Below are 21,305 nucleotides of genomic sequence, written 5' to 3' on the forward strand. Positions count from 1 at the left end.
TACTCAGAAACAGAGGCTTACTTTGGATGTTTTCAGGCATTTGGGTTTTTAAAATAACCCTGCTTTTTTTGGGAATGCGTTTAATCTCGGCGCTTTGCAGCGGATCCCCGATGCCACCTTAACCCAGTCGCAACATGACACTTTGTAATGGATGTACAGGGTTTAGAAAAGAGTGTCATGTTTTTAGGTTCAAGCTCAATTTCCTCCGAAAACGTAAATTTCTTGTTTGCTGTAGGAAAAGAAGCGCTGCGCCTAAGGCAAGACTAAATGGAAAATTAAATAAACAAATAAAAAGCCAATTTGCACAAGCAGTACGTGGAAAAACTAAGTACAACCCATGTTTCAGTAGCAAGAACTTGTTTGAATGACTTGTTTATCTGTCTTTCACATTGCATCAATAATCCAGGCCAGGTTTAGACTTCAGCAGGGTTTCTTTTTCAGACATTTTGTTGTACATCTGCTGAAGTGTTTGGATACAGTTTAGCCCAGTTTTCAGCCTCACATTTGACTCTAGTGTCCAATATGCTCACTTTGGTTTTCTCCAAATGTGGTGTCATGCGGTGTAGCCACGGAGCTCCACTTTTGGTCTCATCTGTCAGAAGGACATTGTTCCACAAGTCTTGTGGTTTGTTGAAGGCTTTCTTCCAACAATCTCTCTGAATAAGGCATGCTTCAACAATCTTGTTCAGAAAGGGCACAAAACCAGTCCGGTGGAGGTCGGGATGACAGCACCAATTAAAACAATTCAATTGAATCTCAAGCATTCAGGTATTTACTGTTTCAAAAGCCTCGCTTGATTCATCAGATGAAGCATTGTTGTGTTTAACTATCTTGAGGGGCTGGATTATGTAGATGTATTTGTACTTTGAAAACAGCAAATAAAATCTTCAACAAACCTCCTTTGATATGCAACTCACTTTATCAGGAGGTGTATATACGGGAATCAAACTGAAGCTAAAAAAACAAGTAAATCGATGCATCTCTAGTCTTTTTCTAGTCGTACTCTCCTGGATAGTCTGGACTTGGGGTGTACTTGCAGGAACATTCAATCTGGCCACATTGGGAAATGTCTTGAAGGTTTTCCACTTGTAAATAATCTTTCTCAATTTAAAATGATGGACTCCAGATTGTTTGGAAATAGCCTTATAACTCTTCCCAGATTGATTCGGTAGCAGCAGCTGCAAGATCACTGCTGATGTCATTCCTTCCTGGCATTGCATTAACCCACATGATTGCTCCTGACCATCAGTTGCCAAAACTTGTGCTTTTATGGAGATGCTTGCACTTGCTGATAATCAGTTAGTCAATGGATGTGATTCGCAGCGCCTGGCTGGTACTTGCTGTCATAATTCTTAGGGAAGCAACAAGGGGGTACTTTGTTTTCCACACACAGCCTCTTTAGCATTTGGCTTAGTCTTTATCTTATGGGATAAGATCATATGTGTTGTTATATTAACCTTATTTAAGACCGGATAGTATTTTTTTTTATATGCCGATACATAAAACCTACAGCTGAGGGCCTGCGTTCAGTAGGATGAGTCAGGGATGTCACACGGTGGGCGTCAGGAACAAAAACAAAAACTCAAGGGTGAGCAACTTGTACGTCATATTTACTCATCAGAAATTGTATCAGATCCAGTTTCAACCAGCTGCTTCTTTGAAAACATTCAAGATATCCTTCAAAAGACCCATGGACAGAAGTAAATGCAAATGAACTGGAGCGACGACTCAAGGCTTTTGTGGCCACTGTGAATACATGCTTCTTCCTTTTCGCTCTACACACCCCCCCACCCACCCCCTTCTTTTTTTCTCCCCTACCTATTCTCTCAGATCACCCCTTACCCTATCCTCCTCTTTACCTCTTGTCCACCATTCACGGCCTTCACCTTCCCGTTTCACCTCTCTGTAAGCCACACGAAAGCTCTTTACTTCCATCTTCAGGCTGAGCACATTTTTAATCCCACTGTCTGTTTTGCTGCATTTTCTTTATGAAATTAGTGATGATATTTCACTTGTCAGAAGTCATTTATCCAGACCATATCATCTATTTTTTGTGATTTATTATTTTAAGAAAAAAAATTACGTCAGCATTCCCGAGTGTCCATAATAATAAAAATAATAATAATAATAATAATCTATAGAACCTATTTCATTTTCAAATGTGAAATCAAGCCGTGACAGATGTTTGATTTAAATAGAGGATTTAAATAGAGGCATTGAGTGCCAGGTTTTGTTACTCAGCGGCTTGTTAATTTAGCTCTTCAAAAACACATCAGTTTGTACTAAAACCTATTGAGGTTTGGAGCCCAGCCAACATTAGCAGAATTTCAAGCAAACTGCGGTCATTACTGAAATCTCTCCATAGCACCTTGTGATATCAGTTATTGTGTTCTCCTCTTGGAGGGAGAGAAACTTGAGCAGTGATTTGGCCATTCTGACACTTACCAGGAGGTTGTTCCAAAGTCACAGAGCCATAATAGCCAATCACTTGATCCTGACTCCATGTGTGGCGGCATCTCGAACTGTAAGCCGGGTAGGAAAAGAAAAAAATAAAGAGCGGGCTTGAATAAGCAGTCAAATGATTAAATTCTTGTAATTGGCACGCCTCCGAGACAGAGCTGGTTTTAAATCCAAGGATGGACCTACTAGCAAGCTGTCAAATAAATTCGATTTGGCACCACTCGGGTTTTAGCAGCATGCTCTCAGACATCCTGGGTTCAGGATCCAAAATTGAGGAGAAAGCCCTCTAAACATGCAAAAAGTCAAAGTTATTTGGTCTCATAAAATTGATGCTTTGAATCTGTCAAGTCTGGCTGTCCATGAACCAACCAACTCATCCATCAATCCAGCTTCAGCTGCTGTTCTTCTATAAATAGCTACTGTAATAACATACTGTATGGCCACCTTCCATCATCAGCCATTCCTTTTCACCAGCACCCATACACCGCTCATCTTCCCAACTGATTTCTACTATCTTCCCTATACTCCCTACCCTCCTCCCTTCTCCCCTTTGTGGTTTCAGTGTGCTGAGGAGATAGAGGAACTTTTGCAGATCCCTGTCTTCCTCTTCCTCCTCCTCCTGTCATACAAGCTGTTGCTGTCATTGTTACACCGGATCCGTGTTGATCTGTTGGTCACATCTCTTTCTTTACTGTGCTTGTCAGACGTTATGGATGTGTTATTGTTGACTTGAGTATTATTTTCTCAATGTGGCTTCTCTATTTTTCTATTCAAGGTTGTCTCTACCCAGAATCCAGTTTTTGCTTCGAAACCAAACTACTCAAACTCCCATGCTCCCCAGCTTTTACAAACAGCACCACCCTCCCTGGCTCTGAATTCACCCTGGCTGTCCTACAATCTTCTCTTGCATCAATTTGTCTTCCTTTTCTCAGACATCGTACATCGGTGTCCTTCCCTCCCTTCCCTGGTTCTGTCTCCCATCCCTTTTCCGCTCCTCTATTTTGTCCTCATGAATATTTCAGGCGTGATGGCCAACTCCTTCTTTCTGTAGAGCTCATAAAAAAACACTTAGCAGTTCATGCAGGGCATGGAGGAAATGCTTGTAGTCCAGCTTGGTCCTACCCGATAAACACCTCTAATCAGGATGGAATCGATGAGTCCTTTAAGGTTTTCAGCGGGGGAAGCAATTCCCAGAGGTCCTCAGTCCCACCTAACTTTGCTACAGAAGTTCTTTTAAACTAGAGTATCAATCAGTGGAGTTCTCTGGTATCCAGCTATTAATAAAATATGGATCACACCACCAGTGGATGGCTGGGCCTGGGGAGCTACCCTACTTTCATTAAAGGACTGTGTGGATCTCCACTGACGACAGAATGCCGCCCGTGAGGTATTTTTAGCGATCTAGCTACGTCCCAGCTCTGCAATGTGGGAAAACCAGAAATGCACCAAACAGCCAAAAAAGATTAAATTTATATATATATATATATATATATATATATATATATATATATATATATATATATATATATATATATATATATATATTCATTAATGAATCAGGAGCTGAGGAATCCTTAATTTAGAAGCTTTAGGGTCAAGGTGCCAGCCAGTGACATCATAGCGTACCAGTTTTATAAATAGACTCAGGACCTATCAGGATAAGTTTAGGGGAGTAACCCAAATGTATGATCCCTCCAGAACTGATCTAGTTCTGAGGAGAGACTTCTCTGCAGAAGATTGAGCAACTTGAATCGAAGCAGTTAAATGACAGATTGTCGCTTGTCTAAAATAGACAGTCCCTTGAATCAATTGAAAATGACCCCTTTTCAAACGTCCCCTCTGCAGCACTGCATTTAGCACAGCTGCTTGAAACTAAAAAGAACATGTCAAAGTGTTTACTCGTGCTGCAGGATCTGACAGCCCCCATTCGCTCTTTCTTACCTTTGTGCCTCTTTAATATTAAGTCAGCAAGACAGTTTAACATGAATCGTGATTAAACTCTGACATTCCAGTGGGCAAGGGCGTAAGGAGGGGGTGTTACAGGATCAAAGGCAAGTCTGAGCAACTAAAAGGAATAATAATTTCCAAATGTACGTGCCGCAGGTGTTGGTTTTAAAAACCAGACCACTCAAATATAATTCCTTTAACTGTAAAGTTGAGACAGAAACTTTTTTTTAAATGCAAAACTCCTAAAGTGTTTTGCAATAAATGCAAATACCCAAAAGAAGTAATATATTAAACTTAAAATAAACCTTCAGTATTGTGGTTTTGGCTTCCATATCATTTTTTTTTTAGCTGAAACAGCAAGTTCATATCAAAGGAAACTCCCTACTGAGTCTAAGACAGCTCAGCGAAGACAAAAACAAGTCTGCGGTGACTTTTCTGTGAGCTGCCTTTTTAACCTCAACAAGTTCTTTTAAAACATATATGTTTTGTGTTTTTGCCCTCTGTTGGCCACTATATCTTTTGATATTCTCAAAAGGCCTAAGTGATTTTGAAGTTATCAGTCTGTAGCCTGAAAGAAACACAATTGAACCAGTCATTGCTATATACTGGTCATAAAGGCAGGTTTTGATAGTCAACAATGGTTCTATTTGTGCACTAGGTCCACAGGTATCTGATTGGTTGAAAGTAAGAAAGAAAGTTCAGTAAAAACAAACATGGTTCCTGTGGCTATACCTGGAGCTGCTATCTGTCACTGGTCATGGTTTTTCTTTGACTACTTCTGAGTACTTGCCCGCCTCTTCTGCAGGGCGGGGCTCACGAGGCAGAGCTGAAGCACAGCAGAGAGGAAGGTTAATACAAGTCCACTTTCTTTCCAAGGAAATCTTCAATTACTTTGAAAAGAGGTCTTGACATCGGTTAGTGCTAATGTAGACATAATCATTAGCCTCAACTTTTTCCCTAAGAGGATTTAATAGAAGCAAATACTAGTTTTGCACAGTGAGGCAATATTTCATATTTTTCCTACGGGGATTAATAAAGAATTGACCTGAATAGGAGATGTTTTCTTCTAATCTAAAATATTAAGAATTGAAAAGCCATTTGCCACACTTTAAAGACCCAACGGCTGGGATTAGTGGCCCTCTAGTGTCTAAAACTGCAACCCACAGAAAATCCTCTCATACTTCCAAAAGTAGAGTGGCTGTGAAACATGCAAAAGTGTTTTCTTTTCAGGGCAATGGTAGTAACAGCAGAGCAACATGAGCTTGGGGATTTTAATTACTCATTCTAAGACGGATCAACCTCAATGTTAAATAGAAATGCATGATTGTGCCAGGGCTGTAGAGATAACTTGCCTCTAAAATATATATACATATATATATATATATATAAAACTTAGGTATAAAATATCTGTAGTTTATATAAGCAGAAATAAACCTTCCATTCATCACCTTCCGCCTCGTTCTATCACTGCAACAGCCAGCTTGTCATAGAGGTGGAAGAGGACAATGATTGCATCTATTCCTCGACACATCTGTTCTTCCTCTCCGCTGCATTATCCATCCTTACAATTTCCTTTCTTTCCCCCCTCTGCCCTTTCATCCCATCCACACAGCCAGGGAGAGTCTATCTGATGACCCAGGCGTTAAGTTGTTTCCTCCGTAGCCAAGTCAGCCAGCCGAACCTGAACATGTGTGTCTGTGTTTGTATGTACAAGCATGTTTTGTAATGGGTTCAGGCCTGGCTGCGCTAACATGGCTCGGTGAGTTTGTTAGCATATTATTAGCCTGGGGTGTTGATGAAGCACTTCTCACATTATCTCCTCTAATCACTCCCTAACCAGCCAGACAAATACAACCTTGCATCCCTTCTTAGCCACAAAACAACTAATAACAAACTCCACCAAAACGGCCTCTGGCTACGTCCAGTCTTGATCGTCTAAAATCACTGTCAGTCACGGAGGAGGTCGACTACACCTCCTCTCATCTCCTTTTGCTTCCTCATCTCACTGTGGATTGAATTAATATGATTTTCCATCTGATTCCTGTCTTCCTGGGCCCCTGCAGTTATATTGTCTGTCCCTACTGCTGCTACATCTCCTTCTGTTTGACAAGGAGAGAAAGAGGGCACCTATTCAACCCCACAATACAAAATGACTAGGCCAAATTAATTCAAATTGCTTTTGTGCAAATTTAAACTGCTTTACATTGTTGAATGGAAAGAGAGGAGAGAATTCAGGTAGGACTAATCTGGCCACCGTGAGGAAGAGGAGGAGATGTGGAGCGAGGAAGGCGTCTTTACGCCTGTGACGGTTATTGTGGTCGTCTCCGATGTCCTGTGGTGAATGTGGATGGGTCAGGCTGGCTGGACGGGGTCGGGCTGTGGTTGTCATGACACTGTGCTCATTTTCCAGCTGTTGTTTCCACAGCGACTGAGAACACTGTTGTCCGCCTGTGAGATGTTCTCTGTATCAATCTCTGTTTTGGGTTGTTTTTCTTTTCTTTTCTTTTTTTTTTTATAACAACGACATGTCCAACCCTTTTGTCTTGTTTTTGTTTTTTCTTGTCTTCCCCTCCTCCTCCTGCCCCTCTGCCTCCCCCCTTCCTCCCTTCCACTGTCCTTCCATCCCTGCCTTGTCTCCTCCTCCCTCTCTCCTTACAGGATGTGCGTTTGTTACGTTCTCCACCAGAGCCATGGCACAGAATGCAATCAAAGCCATGCACCAGTCTCAGACTATGGAGGTACGGTACCCTTACCCTTTATTCAACTGTTGATTCTGTGAATGTGCTTGCAAAGACACGCCTACCTTGTGACTTGCACCTTGTTCAGTTGGACTCATTTGCTTAAGCTCAACCAAACCGAAGTGCATACCTACACAGTTTCTTTGTTTTTGTAAAATTTCTAAAAAAGGGACAAAGATATGACCCATCCATGGAATTATAAATCAATTAGCTTGTCCAAACTGGACTGTAAAACATCAGCAAGTGTGTGGGTTTTACAAAACAAGGCATACTTAACAATATACATCCTGACCAAGTGAAGACTGGAACCTCTTTAGATGACATACAGTATGATAGTTGGTAATAAAGCTGCTGTATCGATTAACGCTATCAATGGTGTTTTCTCGTTCGTGGTTACATTTTGGGTTTGACCGAAGTTTGAATAGCATTTTAAACCATTTAAATTCCACTATATAGAATATTAAAGGTATAGTAAGTAGTTTCTGGAGGACGTTTGTAAACATTTGAAAAAATTGGGGAAATTGCTCCTCCTTTTAAGTATTTTCTGAGAAAACACGCTCCATCATAAATGCACATTTCTAAAGCAAATTAAACTGCACAGTACAAGCCCTCCCCCTATTGGTGATTCGTTGAATCAACGTTTGTTATGGTTTGGGGTTCCGGCTGCCCCACTCTGTTTGTTTCCATTTCTTTTACCACGTACTCGCAGGATGTGCGGCCAGCAGATGGTGAGGAGGTATTCACTAAATATTACAAACAGTGTTCTGAGTTACTCTGACTTTAATACAGCAACAATCAATCCCTTGCCTTGTATAGATATATGGAGGTGAGTTGCCAGGCTCTCTGTGTCTGTGCATCTTGTGTTTTTCCTGCTTTTGAACTCCTTGTTTTGAAATTCGTCTGGTTGTGTTTGGTCATGCACTGCTCTTTTGCGGTGAGAAAAATCCAAGGGTTTCCTCCACGGAATAACTGACCGTCTTTGTTGAAAATCTCCCACTAAGAGAGGGATCAGATGAGTCCATATAGATTGGGTTTCACTTTATGGGATCTTGGATGGGCTAGGTTTCACGCTTTTGCAACATCCAGTGGGGCTGTTAGGTTGCATAGTTCACATTTAGATGGAGAACAAAAGGCTGCAGTGATGACTCGCCTATATTGTCCTTTTTTTTCCCCCCTTTCTCACAGAAACCATCACGTTTGATCGCTGAGCTCCTTATTTCCTATAAATTATGGTTGCATTTCCATCCAGGAGTTTCTATTTCTTTTTTTAAATGTATAAACTACAAAACATTTGAAAACCACTGCACCTTTACACTTTGGAGGGGTGAAAAGCGTTATTGATTAGTGCAGTGGAAGCAATGAATAAATGATGGAACCGCATTAAAGCTTGTTCCCAGAGCTCTTACAAGAGCACAAAGTTGTAATTGTACTAGTTTGAACATCTCTATTTCCACTGTCCATAGCTTTTTCTATGTACCTTGTTTCCCCTCATATTTATTTATTCATTCTTTATTTACTTCTTGTAACATTTCTCATTTGTTTTTGTTAACATCATCTTGCCACGCCCTCTTCATCTGCAGTTCTGGTCAGAGACTTGGCTGCCATGTACCGTTAACCAAGCCTCTTTAATCACCTAACAGCAAGGTGTACTTATTATATTATAATTCTCTTAAAATCCAGTTAAAGTTAGTGATTCTTTTGGATGGAATTCCAGATATTGAGTTTCAGTGTTGATTGGTGAATGAATACAACAGTGAAGGTACATGATCAGTGACAGAAATTAAAAGCTAAAGCTGCACTAACACGATATGAATGCATGAAGTATGCAACTTCATATTTCTAAGAACACTGTAATAGCTTTGTCACTTAATTATCGTTTTTTTATGCACAAAGAGAGAGAAAGAAAACAAAAAAGCAACAATTCAGGAGCAGTCTGCCTTTAGTTTCAGCTAACAACTGGTTTGTGTGAATACCCAGCGAAATCCTTTTCATTCAAAATGAGCCGCATGGGCTTTAAACGTGCTTCATCCAAGCATTTGTCGTTTCTAAGAACGTGTAGGTCCTTTTAAAGCAAATCAAATCAATGATGGAATTGATGAGGCAGGTTAATTGGAGGATCAGATGCTAAAGATGTCAATTCAATTATGCAGTTTATCCTTAAATCGTGATTCAGGGAGTTTTTTTCAATCTTAGCAGGGTGGATTTAGAGGGAAATAGGAAAAGTCAATGGATATTAACTTCCAGTTTGTGTTTAGTCACCATGATTATTATCCTATTTTGACATGAACAAATAAAGTCTAGTATACAAACAAGTATATCCATGCCAAATACAAAAATGTTCTACTTTTATAGCGTAATCATGCTGTTTTTAAAATTGTGTTGCACTGTTATCAGCACTGTTCAGATAAGTGTTTTAGGTTACAACAGTGTAATTTAATTGATTCATTCTGGGCCACGTCTTACTGGTTTAGTCAAACATGCTCTTTAAAGTAGTGTATGCGTGCATCTTTCACAATAAAAGCCCCAAGTAAAATAAAATAACAATTAGATTAAATTTGATACGACACAGTGGAAATAATAAAAAGTAATACGCAGTTTGTTTGTAATTTGCTTTATCCAACTTCCTGGCACGCAGTGCAGCCCCTCGATGAAACCCACCCTCAAAATTAAAGATTATCAACATACTTGAGTCAAATAAAAGAATGCTGCATTTCTGTAATGTTTCTGGTTTCCGTCAGCACATCGGAGTTTAATGTTCCCATAGGAAGGAAATGACTTCACATCTTATTCTCATAACAACGAGAACAAGACATAAAAGTCTGCTTCTAATAAATGCCTGGTTTCCAAAAATCATTTGCAATGCCGAGTGGGCAGTGTTGTGAATTTGTACACTATTGCGTAATCAAGTTGAATTTAGAGAATACAACAAAAACTGAGCCTTTTTCTGGGTTTATCATTCAGATGGAGGTACAATACCTAATAAATGCAACAATTGTTCTATCTGATCTTAAAAATCTCCACATCCATCGAGTCTGAGCAGAAATTCTCGCTGGACTTCAGGTGAAATCTACTCCCTCGCCATCCCATTTTTTGTGCTCGCAATTTTTCAAGCCAGGCTAAACTTTGGCAAAGTATCAAAGCTGTCACAGTGAGCCCGCACCCTTGACACGTCAGCTGCAATTGGCAGGTGGTGTTGCAGACCTCATCAGCTGCACAGGGACCCCAGCGGTGACATAATGGGGACCTTGTCGCGGCTCCTTTGTGCTCCTCCGGTTTTGGGGTGCCCTCGTCAACACCGTCAGGTCGGTGACACAGCAAGATGACAGGGCTGTTATTGGGAGAGAATTACACAGTATAAGATGAGGGAGAATCAGAGTAAAGGGACAAAAAGTGGTAATAACAGACCGTGTTAGAGAGAAAGCAACGAGTGGTGTTCACCCCCATGGCCCCCTCATTAGAACTGATCATGATAATCATGGCGGCTATTGAAGAGCTGTGACCCTGACATGGATAGAGAACATGCTCCTCCATAGGAGGGGGTGGGGCGGGGGTTCTGGGGGTATTGTCACACCTCAAATATCATTGAAGTGTTGATTTATGTGGCCGAGCAGCAGCAGCAATCGCGTCTGTCTTTTCTGAGCAGAAGCAGTGACGCTCCACTGACAGCGTTCGTATTAGGCTAGAATTATACTCGCTCTGAGCAGTCGGGTGCCAGGATGGGCCTGGTGAACACTGCCAATGTCCCCTTTCTTTTATCCTGCACACAGGAACCTTAAACCATAACACAAAGATATTGCAGTGGACAATGGCAAAATACCTTCATTTCCATTTGAAAACAAGCTGTCTTGCCTTAGGCAGACCTAAATTGCCGCATCCGTTTGTTAATGCTCCTCAGTTTTGCAATTTAAAAGTAATTACTTTGGGTGCGAATGAGGGAATGAGGTCTGGTAAATAGACTTTGGTTATTGTCTTGGCTCTATTGCACCCCACAGTCTTAGATAGAGCAGTGTGTGTGTGTGTGTGTGTGTGTGTGTGTGTGTGTGTGTGTGTGTGTGTGTGTGTGTGTGTGTGTGTGTGTGTGTGTGTGTGTGTGTGTGTGTGTGTGTGTGTGTGTGTGTGTGTGTGTGCGTGCGTGTGCGTGCGTGTGCGTGTGCGTGATGTTTGTGTGTGCAGTGGTCGTCACGTACACATGTCACGAGGTAGAAGGGAGGCAGCCCCGCCGCTCCTTTCATTGATGGCCCTGTCACTGTCATATCCATTCTCATTACGCCCTGACATTCAGGTACACAGTGGCACGTCTGCACGTGGACACACACGCATATCTCACACGAACACACAAGCACGCTGAATGTCAGGCAGTAATGAAAGCGGATATGAGCAAGACAGGTAATCCACTCTCACACCTCTAAAGACACACAAAGAGGAAGAGGGTCCGCTTTATTGTGTTCAGTTTGTGTTCATTTGTGCTTTACATTATTCGCTCCACATATAACGATTCATTTAGTGCTCCGTTTCCACCCTTTGTTTTTTCTAATCCACATGACATAAGAGGTACACTTGCACATTATCCTGCCCTCAACATAAATACAGAAGCATCCAAGCACGTTTAGAGAAGAACTTGAGAAGAGAGGAAGCAAAGCCACGTCTGCTTAAATAGTAAACAAACACATCTGTCGGCTGCAGCCAAAGGAGGAGACTGACAGAGAAAAGTACTATAGGATTATTTTCAGTGTAGGGGGGCATATACAGCAGTTTTTGTTGGGGGGGGGGTTGCAAAATCAATCAATCAATCAATCATGCATTTGTTTGATCACGTCTGAAACTGTCATCAGCTATCTGCAAACAGTCCTGATTCAAATACATGTATCATTATAAATATTCATTTTCTGCGTAGTGTCACATCAATGATAATAGCAACATTTTTCCAAGGGGTGAAACATCCCTGCAGAGCTTCAGGGAACCTTTGTGGGGCAGAAAACATCCCGTAGCAGGAGAGGTACCTCGATGGGATGATAGGATCTGCCTGGCAGAGGGTCTCTGCTGATCTGGATCTCTGGATCTCTCACGTGAACAAAACTCATTTGAACCTTTTGGACCAGAAACATTTTCAACAAGTACATTTGATGAAGTTGCAGATTAAAGAAAAAATGATAGCGTCCTTGTTGGTGTATTACACTAATGAAAAGGTCCAGTGGGGGGGTTTCTTTTCATCATAATCGCTACCACCGCAGTGTATGTTAAAGACAGCAAACAAACCCAGGTTTACCTTACTTCTTTTTCCCTTTTTTCTTTTGCTGACTTCTTCTTTTTTCGTCTGCTTTCATGCCGTTGGACATTTGCAAACAGCAAAATATGCACATCATCGCCATCTGGTGGTCAGCAGTGTTATTTGTTGGTTCAAAGTTTCCTGCGATACGCTACAGCGTAATGAAGACGTGCTAGCTGAGGGAGCTGAGGAGGTTCCTGACTGGCAGTTTTACCCAGAACCCCCGCTAATGGAAGCACAGCTAATTAAACACACAGTTCAGTTATATATCTAAGTTAAGTAGAAACTGTGTTTAGATAATGCAAAAAAAAAAAAAAAAAAACAATACTACCATACCATACGGGACGTGCCACCATTTCATACCTTGCACATCCACTTGTCCATCCGTGTTGTTCTGCGTGATGTCAGTTGTGTCATATCAGTCCACGAACTACTGATTTGAAAAAAAAAAATCAAAAAATTGTTTCAGTTTGGCTCCATTACATACAAAGCTGGTTTCAAGAGATAAATTCTTTACTTCCCTTCAACTTTACCGAGGGACTCTGACCTAATTTGCTGGAAGATTTTAGGGCTGGACCCAGAAATGCAATTTATCAGATACCTTCATATGGGTTTAGGCGTCGGTTGAATATATTCCATCTCAGCTCCGCCTGACGTCTCTCAGTCACAGCATGGATCATCATGCTTGCGTCACCTCTTTAAAGTGACTTTGTCAGAGATTTGAGGGCTTTTCGGTTCCCTTAAATTACTTTTTTAAAGCACCCAGCCAGAAATCTGGCAATGTTTTGGAAAAACTTGGTATATACTAGAGAAATTATGGATATAAAAGGGGAAAGAGTTGATTGAAGTTGAAACAGTATTGAGAAGTAATAATGAGAACATAAAGAAAACTGATTGATGGACTTGTTAGTTGAAGGAACAATTGATAAAACTCAACTTAAAGATTTTAATTTGGTGATAAAAGCTTTCTGTTGGCCATGAGAGTCTGGATAGGGTCCCAACAGACAAACAGATGGAACTTTAACTGTGTGTGAGTGAAAAAAGAGCTGTTTGTGCAGCAATCTCCATCCTTGTAATACGTTTATACAAGTGCAATACTGATGTGACAGCAACTACTGAAAATAGAATAAAAACGAGGCGATTTCATGCTCCCTGCTTTCACAGAACTGGATCAGTACTTATATATTTATAATACGCTAGGCAAGTGTTGGAAGCAGACGCCGTAAAAACTCTTCGTTTTGAGTTAATTAACAGTAGTTTGGTCGAAACCAGTAGTCAATTCATACAGTTATGACAAGGTGGCATTGCTGGATAGAGATGCCTGTACAGACAGTCCTTTTCCTTGTTTTTGCTCTTAAAAGGTTAAAAATGACGCCAGCTTGTCTGTAAGGATCACTAACGTGGAATTACATTTTTGATTCTTGTCAGAGGCTTAAAATTCTGCCAAAATTTTCCATTTTCCTGTGAACACATATTCAATTCTATCGCAAAGCTGTTTGGGATAACATTGTTTTGATCCCTAAAGGAAGTTTAAACTCCTCTCAATCTAATAATGGGTTGTTTTAACTCTGGAACATGCAAATACAGCCCAGACTTAAAAACATGAAAACTCCTGAGCCTCCTGCATTCCCGCTAGCAGAGGAAGATAAGAAGGTTTGACATTTAACGGCTATGTGAGTAGTAAATAAATGAGATGGAGAAGGTTCAGAACTCACAAACGCTCTTGAAAGCAATGAGGGATCGATTTTTTGAGTAAACGGGCCGGAGCTTATGTGTTCAGTTTGCATAGCTTTTTGGGAAAGATGTGACGGGCCGGCTGATTCTCTCTTCACGGATGTCTCTGGGAGCTGACTTCAGGGCGTGGATATGGGTTTATTAGCAGAGTGAACTCACGGCTGAATTTGAAGATTCAGTCACAGACAAAAGTTCCACTTGGTCAGCAGAAGATCAAATAACAGTTTCGAGAGGCGATGTACATGTTGCAATTACTGAATTATACATTTGGATGCAACAATGACAGCAGGTGCTTCTTTCTGTAGCTGATGTATCATTTATAAACGACTGGCTGTCAAACCGTCGCCCCACGCAGACCTATGTGTCACTCACAGGTGTAGCGTGCTATCAGCCCATCAAACGTAAAACAAACGGGAAGTTTATATGTTTTGAAGACTTTCAAAAGAATCCATCAAGGTCACATAAACCCCACTCCACCTGTGAGATGACTAATGCACTGAAATCACATTTCAGCACCTTTGATGATCCAAACGATGGAATACGTTTTGTAAAGATGCGTTACTAAGAGTGACATATTTGTGCAGAGATATTAAAAATGACACAAAGCAAACACAAATAACATTTTTAAAAGCAATGTTTTTCCCTGTAAAAATAGCTCACGATGGGAATGTTTCCTAAAGACACAGTGCACTTTAGTATTTATTTTTAAGAGGTGAAAACTGTGAAACGTTGGAGGCTGACTGACTGCAGCTGAAACGTCTTTTCAGAAACAGTAGTAAAAGTAAATAAATACTCCACTACAATTATAATTGAAATATTAAACATATAGAAAAATTTAATTTGATGAAGTATTTATTTTACCTTAGAAAGCCACATCCAGCGCTTGAGGTCTCACATTCCTCCAGTCGGCCAAAACTTGCCAAAATAACTCCTTCTCCTGGTCATCTATTGTGACAACTACGTTTCGCTTTAGCTAATTATAACTACCTTTTTTTCATCAAAAATGATGCCTCGTTTGTTGCATTGCAAGAGCTGCTTACTTCTAATGAATTCAGTTGGATCGTGCTTGTTAATTATGTGTCGCCCCCTGCTGTTTATTTTCAAAGGTGTCCAATTTCGAACAATTCGGACAGCTTTCAAAGATGGTTTTACACAACATAAGCTGTGATTAGACCCAGCAGCCAGTTATTTATTTTTTTTCTGCTTCTTCTAATTTTTCCAAACTCCCTCCTACAGAAAATGTAAAAATGTGGATGATTTTTTATTTTTTTTTTGTATGAAGTCATGTTACATCTATTAAAGCAACAGAAAGAGACTGTTTTTAGTCATTTCCATGAATGGAGCAGATGAGCCGTCGCTACTGGCAATAATGTGAATGCTGTCAACAATATGGTTTGATTTCATGTAAAACCAAAAATAGAATTAATATATTAGTGTGAAAACTTCAGAATGATCTAACTGGGATCTTTCTGTTTTGACAGAGATGCGTTTTTCTCTTAACTAAGGCTCATTAACACAAAAGACACACCATGGTTTACATGAATGTTCAAGCAGTTTTTGATCTGTAATGAATTATTAGCAAATCCCCTGAGGTAAAAACCAAAACCCACCAATTCCCTCCACGTTCAAACTGATAACTTGAAAAGCTCCAGAGCACAGCCCAGTTTTCAGGGATAAGTAGCAGCGTCAAGCATAGAGACCTATGGCCCTCTTTCTTCTCCCAGAGCAGGGCTCTTATTCTGGGTTGCATTTCCCCCCACTCATTGGATGTCAGCTGGAGTGATGAGATATTTAGCAGACAAGGAATAGGGAGCTGGTGTCTCAAGGGGAATCGGCAGCACCGATGAGGCCGCAGCCTAACCCTCTCCCTTCAATTGCATTTCTCTCATCGTCTCTTCTTTATCTGGCGGCGGTCGGAATAAAGAGGGAAAATGACTGGTGGAAAGAGAGTAAATGTGGCCAAGTCGCTGTCAGACAGAAGACATGCTCATCCAGCTGATAGAGTCCAGCGCCGACACACAAAAGAGGACAGGCGCACTGTAAAAATGTGAGATGTTACCTCTTCTGACCAACAGGGCTGCTTTAAAATTGGACAGAAAGTGAGTTAGTAGCTGTTTCATTGCTTCTCTGGGTAATGTTTTCTTAGAAAAATGATCAGCACCAGAGTACCAGTACGTCACATTACCACATAGGGACGATCAGCTGTGCGCACTCGTACTGCTAGTGGTTGGTTCAGTATCGGCCCAGGAGTTTTACAAGATCACAATGCAGAGGGAAAACAAACTTCACACAGAAACGAGCCAGTCGAGACCTGAACTGTAAACTTTCCTGCTGTGAAGCAGCACTACTAACCACCGATGCTGGACACGCTGGGAGAAGCAAATAGAGCAGCGGTTCAAAGGTGTGACTGTAGTCCCTCCATGTGCCGGCAGAAAGTTGTCTCTGGATGACGATGTCCATTCTTGCACCAAACACTGAGCCCTTCTCATGACTTCTAATGAAGTTTATATATCCTCCTGTTATATAACACTGGATGTTTTATAATAAGCAGTACTCGAGTTGTAAAAGAAAATCAGGGGGATGGTGGATTTTATCATATGGGGACAGATAATTTGTGCTGATTACAAATAATATAATATATTACAAATAATAGCAGTGACCAAAACAGCTGCAGAAATACTGCAGGAATGACATAGCAGCAGTTAAATGCAGCCTTCTGTAAGCTTTAAATATCCACTGGGCTTACATCAAATACATCAAAACACAAAAATAAAAAACAGTTTTCTGAACTTATCAATATGACTCTGTCCTTCACAGGATAAGTAACATGGATCACTGCAAAAACTCAAAATCTGAACAAGAATATTTGTCTTATTTCTAGTTGAAATGTCTCGTTTTAGTAAAAAAAAAATCTCATTACACTTAAAACAAGACTCATCACTGGAAAAAACAACAATTTTCACCTGTTTCAAGTAGGTTTTCACTTAAAATAAGTAGAAAAATCTGCCAGTGGAACAAGATTTTTTTTGCTTGTAATGAGAAGATAAATCTTGTTCCACTGGCAGATTTTCCTACTTATTTCAAGTGAAAATTTACTTGAAACAGGTGAAAATTGTCAAATAAGTTATTTTTCTGGTGTTATTTTTCTGGTGATGACTCTAAATGTTGAAATAGCAGTAAAACCACATTCATTGATGAAATGACATAAGGCATGGAAAGGGGGGATGGCAGTTTTACAGGGGGGGTGATTTTGACCGTTTTTATTTCAGGGGGGATGCCATCCCCCCTCATCCCCCCTCAACTCGAGTACTGATAATAAGCTATAATTTTTCTTCTCCTTTGTATCTTGATTACGTTTTCTCCGAGCTATTTACTGTTAAAACTGATTTTTTTGGGAGGCTTGTCTGGTCTGGATGATGTTCTGCTTCAAGGTTTTCTCTGGACATTTGGGACATTTTTAACATTTGTTATGGGAAACCATGACAGCGGAAGGCCGTTTACGTGTGGGAGCAGCTGATTGAACTTTCCAAACACAAGTTGTTGACATAAATACGACCCCCCAAGCAGACGAGTTGAAGAGGGGAGCTTTTTTTGAACCACGTTTACACCGGCTCATCGTGAGGAGGGAGAGATAGATGATGCCGAAGCGCTGAGAGAGAAGATGGCTGAAACTTTGGCTGCAGGAGTGTTTTCTGGTCTCTGGGTCCTCTCTACGGGGATTCTGGGCGATGCAGGCAGAGGAAAGACTTCAGGCAGAGGGGTGGTTGCAGAACCTTTTAGCAACAGATGTTGTAACCCTGGATATGTTCCTGTGAAGGAGCAGCTCTGAACCCCGGATATCCAACTGTTTCCCTCCACAGTTTGAGCACAGTGGTTACCAGGCAACAAATGCTCCATTCATGATAACCTCTGGAGATTTCCACCAGAGACGTTCAATAAACGAGACAGCCCACTACGGTTCGGTTTCCTGTATCTGTGTCACGTGACTGCCACGCCCCTTTAGGAGACCGGAAGTAGGTCCTGAGTCTATTGAGTCGTATGGGAAAAGTGAACGTGAGCACAGCTTATTACCAATTCATTTGCCCCATAGTAACCTAAGTAAATATGGGACCCATTTTTCAAAAGCCACAAACCTTCTGAACATTCTGACACCAAAATGGAAATTTTCAGACCGACAGATTAGGAGAAAATGAACTTTGTTTGAGACCTGTCTCTGTCTGAACAACACACTCTCGCGAGATTTGGCTCTCATCGTTTTCCCATCGGATAAAATGAAGTTTAAAACTAAAATAAAACTTGCTTATTTGCTTAATAATACTGTTATTTTTATTATTTAAGTCTTTTTGGAAGAAAGTTGTACTGTATCTAGTGTTGTATGTTCCAAAACGATGTGGGGAGAGGGGTGGCCACGCCCACTTAGGAGACATGAAGTGTATACCATTTCATACCATTGCCAGTAACGGTAATGCGCTATCTTCTGTATAGAGGATCTTTGTTTCCACTAAGCATTTGTTCCGACGCTCCTGTTTGTAAGTTTGTTTGTATGTTTTTGTCCCCCCCCCTTACTTCAATCTAGGTGGGACCATTTATTAACGTGGCTCCTGATGTCAGCAACCTTTTGTTTTGATCTCACGTTGACAAGCAATTATAGCCAGGCCCGCCGCACTTTCCCGTAGTTTAATGACGAACTTTACATATTTGTCCGTTTTAAGACTGTTGTGTCAGTATTTGGATTTAAATTTAACAGTAGTTAGAGTTTATGTCTTATGACTTGACGTATTAGAAAACAGTTGGACAGATTCACATTCGTTCATGGTGCATCACCAAATCTTATTATAATTGCTTATTATAAAAGCTGAAATGAAAACTAATGCAGTTGTACGGATTTGAGAGCTGGGTTCATTAAAGGCACGTTCGGCTCCCGAACGGACATTTTCACCCACACTCCTGACTGCACGTCTCAACTCATAACGTGAGCCATCTGAAAAGTAGCCAAATCCCTTCTCTCCTTCACCGAGAGCGGATGCCGCCTCAAACTAAACGTTTCAATCAAAAGGTTTTTATCCTCCGGTGGCAGATTGCCTTTGTTTTCCGACGGATTTGCCCCTAGTTAAGCTTTGATTGCACAGCGCGAGTAATGGTGTGTTGCGATAGATTATCACTTTCAGCCTCACTGTAACTTTCATCAGGAGGGTTGTGTGTTTTTATCTGCTTTGATTTTGTGTGTGTGTGTGTGTGCACATAATGTCCAATACGTTAGTAACTTCACCTTTATTTGTTCATATCGCATCTCTCTCTCTCTCTCCCTCTCTCTCACTCACACAGACACACACACACAGCTCTCAAGCACAGAACATCAGAGAATCAGATACAATTCTTGTAATTGTCCACATCTCTAAATCTTCCTCTTGCCCTCATCTCCTGGTTATCCCAATCACTCTTTTTTTTTTCTCACTCATTTAGACCCTCGCACCAACTCAAACACGCACACTTACACGTACACACCAAGTCTCTTCGTATGAGCTGATGAAATAGTTGGAAAAGTCGGGAAATCTGTGTCTGGTGAAAGCGTTTTGGACTCAGAGATAACTGAGCCCTTTTGGGGGAAAGAAGAAAGCCCCACTGGCTTTAGAGTCAGGTTTCCTGTGTGACTGTGTGCGTGTCCTGTGTCCCTGAGTGTGCGTGCGTGCGTGTGTGTGTGTGTGTGTGTGTGTGTGTTAGTGAATGAGGGAGAATTTTACAGTAGTTTTTTTATTATTAAATGAGAAATTTTCAGAAGACAGAAGTGTTTTGATTTTTTTTGTAGGCGTGTTTTTGTAAACTCGTGTGTGTGTGTGTGTGTGTGTGTGTGTGTGTGTGTGTGTGTGTGTGTGTGTGTGTGTGTGTGTGTGTGTGTGTGTGTGTGTGTGTGTGTGTGTGTGTGTGTGTGTGTGTGTGTGTGTGTGTGTGCAGGTGTGTTGTCCTTTTTTCTTAAAAACCTTTGTCTGCTCATCTTTTTTATGCACCAAGCGCATTAATTACTCTCCTGTCTGGAAGCGTTTTCTACCTTTTCACCTTGCACTGCAATTATGACAAGTTTGTGTGTCCTTAATCCCATTTTTCTTCTCTTCCAATTTCTTTTCTTACCTTCACTTTTTCTTTCCGTCCTTTTTACCAATGTCTCATCTTCCTTTGCCATTTCCTCTTGATCTTGTATCCTCTCTATTTCATTCTTCTTATTTTCATCCCTTTTCTGCTATCGCCACATTATTTTTTACATTTTCTCTCTTCCTCTCTTCCCCTTCCTCACCTCTTTCTTTTCTGGTTTTCTCTTTGGTATTCCGTTCTCTTTCTATCCTTCACCTGCTTTGCTTTCTTGTTTTGTCCTTCTTTCTGGGATCACTCTCCTTTCTTCTATTCTTCCCTCTTCATTTATTCCCTCCCCTCATTTCTTCTCCTCTTGTATCTTTTTCTCCCCGACAGGGCTGCTCGTCTCCCATCGTGGTGAAGTTCGCCGACACGCAGAAGGACAAGGAGCAGCGGCGTCTGCAGCAGCAGCTGGCGCAGCAGATGCAGCAGCTCAACAGTGCGACCACCTGGGGGAGCCTCACGGGGCTGGGCGGCCTCACTCCACAGTATCTGGCTGTAAGGGCCGCCGCCGTGTCGCCCACCTCCACCATCACCTCCTGTTGCGCCCCTTACTGCAGCCCTGTGGCCAACGCAGCCACAGTCAGTGCCCCAGCCGAACAGAAAAGTCAAAACCTGCTCCTCTGGCTGGCCCTCAGCCTTCTCCTCCATTCCTCCTTATGTTCTGTAATTCCCTCTTTAACCCCACCATTGTTTCATCCTGTCATCTTCTGATTTTTGTACAGTGAAGCCTGGGAAGGAGCGAAGCCTGTTTTGGATTTAGGGCTGACAGGAGATTATTTTTCCTCCAAAATATAAAAAAAAAATTCCACATCACAGTGAATATAAACGGACCATTTGCTTTTGGAACTGTATAATATTCCAGTCAATGTAGATACAACTTTTATTCCTAATTCATCAGGGTTTTGGTGGTACTGTGACGTCCCAGTCAGAACAAAAAGTGAAATCAATTTACAGAAAGGACATCATGCTTTACTGATCAAGACTTTGAACTAGCAAAAGCGACCCCTAAGGTGGTTCAGAAAATGTTTACT

At 41.2% G+C, this 21,305-nt stretch overlaps 1 protein-coding gene across 30 annotated transcripts in view; it reads left to right on the forward strand.

The window, feature by feature from the left end:
* celf2 (cugbp, Elav-like family member 2) overlaps window positions 1-21,305 on the forward strand; it is a 226,893-nt gene that overhangs the window by 181,297 nt on the left and 24,291 nt on the right. For 17 of the 30 annotated variants that reach the window (XM_061714677.1, XM_061714684.1, XM_061714685.1 and 14 more), the window contains 2 exons: window positions 7,066-7,145; window positions 20,608-20,769. In XM_061714677.1, coding sequence (XP_061570661.1) covers window positions 7,066-7,145; window positions 20,608-20,769 — 242 coding nt within the window. Of the gene's footprint in view, window positions 1-7,065; window positions 7,146-20,607; window positions 20,854-21,305 lie in introns of all 30 variants that reach the window. The other 13 variants (XM_061714674.1, XM_061714675.1, XM_061714671.1 and 10 more) reach the window with 1 other exon arrangement.

The sequence above is a fragment of the Cololabis saira genome, chromosome 23 (genome assembly GCF_033807715.1).
Source record: "Cololabis saira isolate AMF1-May2022 chromosome 23, fColSai1.1, whole genome shotgun sequence".
Classification (NCBI taxonomy): domain Eukaryota; kingdom Metazoa; phylum Chordata; class Actinopteri; order Beloniformes; family Belonidae; genus Cololabis; species Cololabis saira.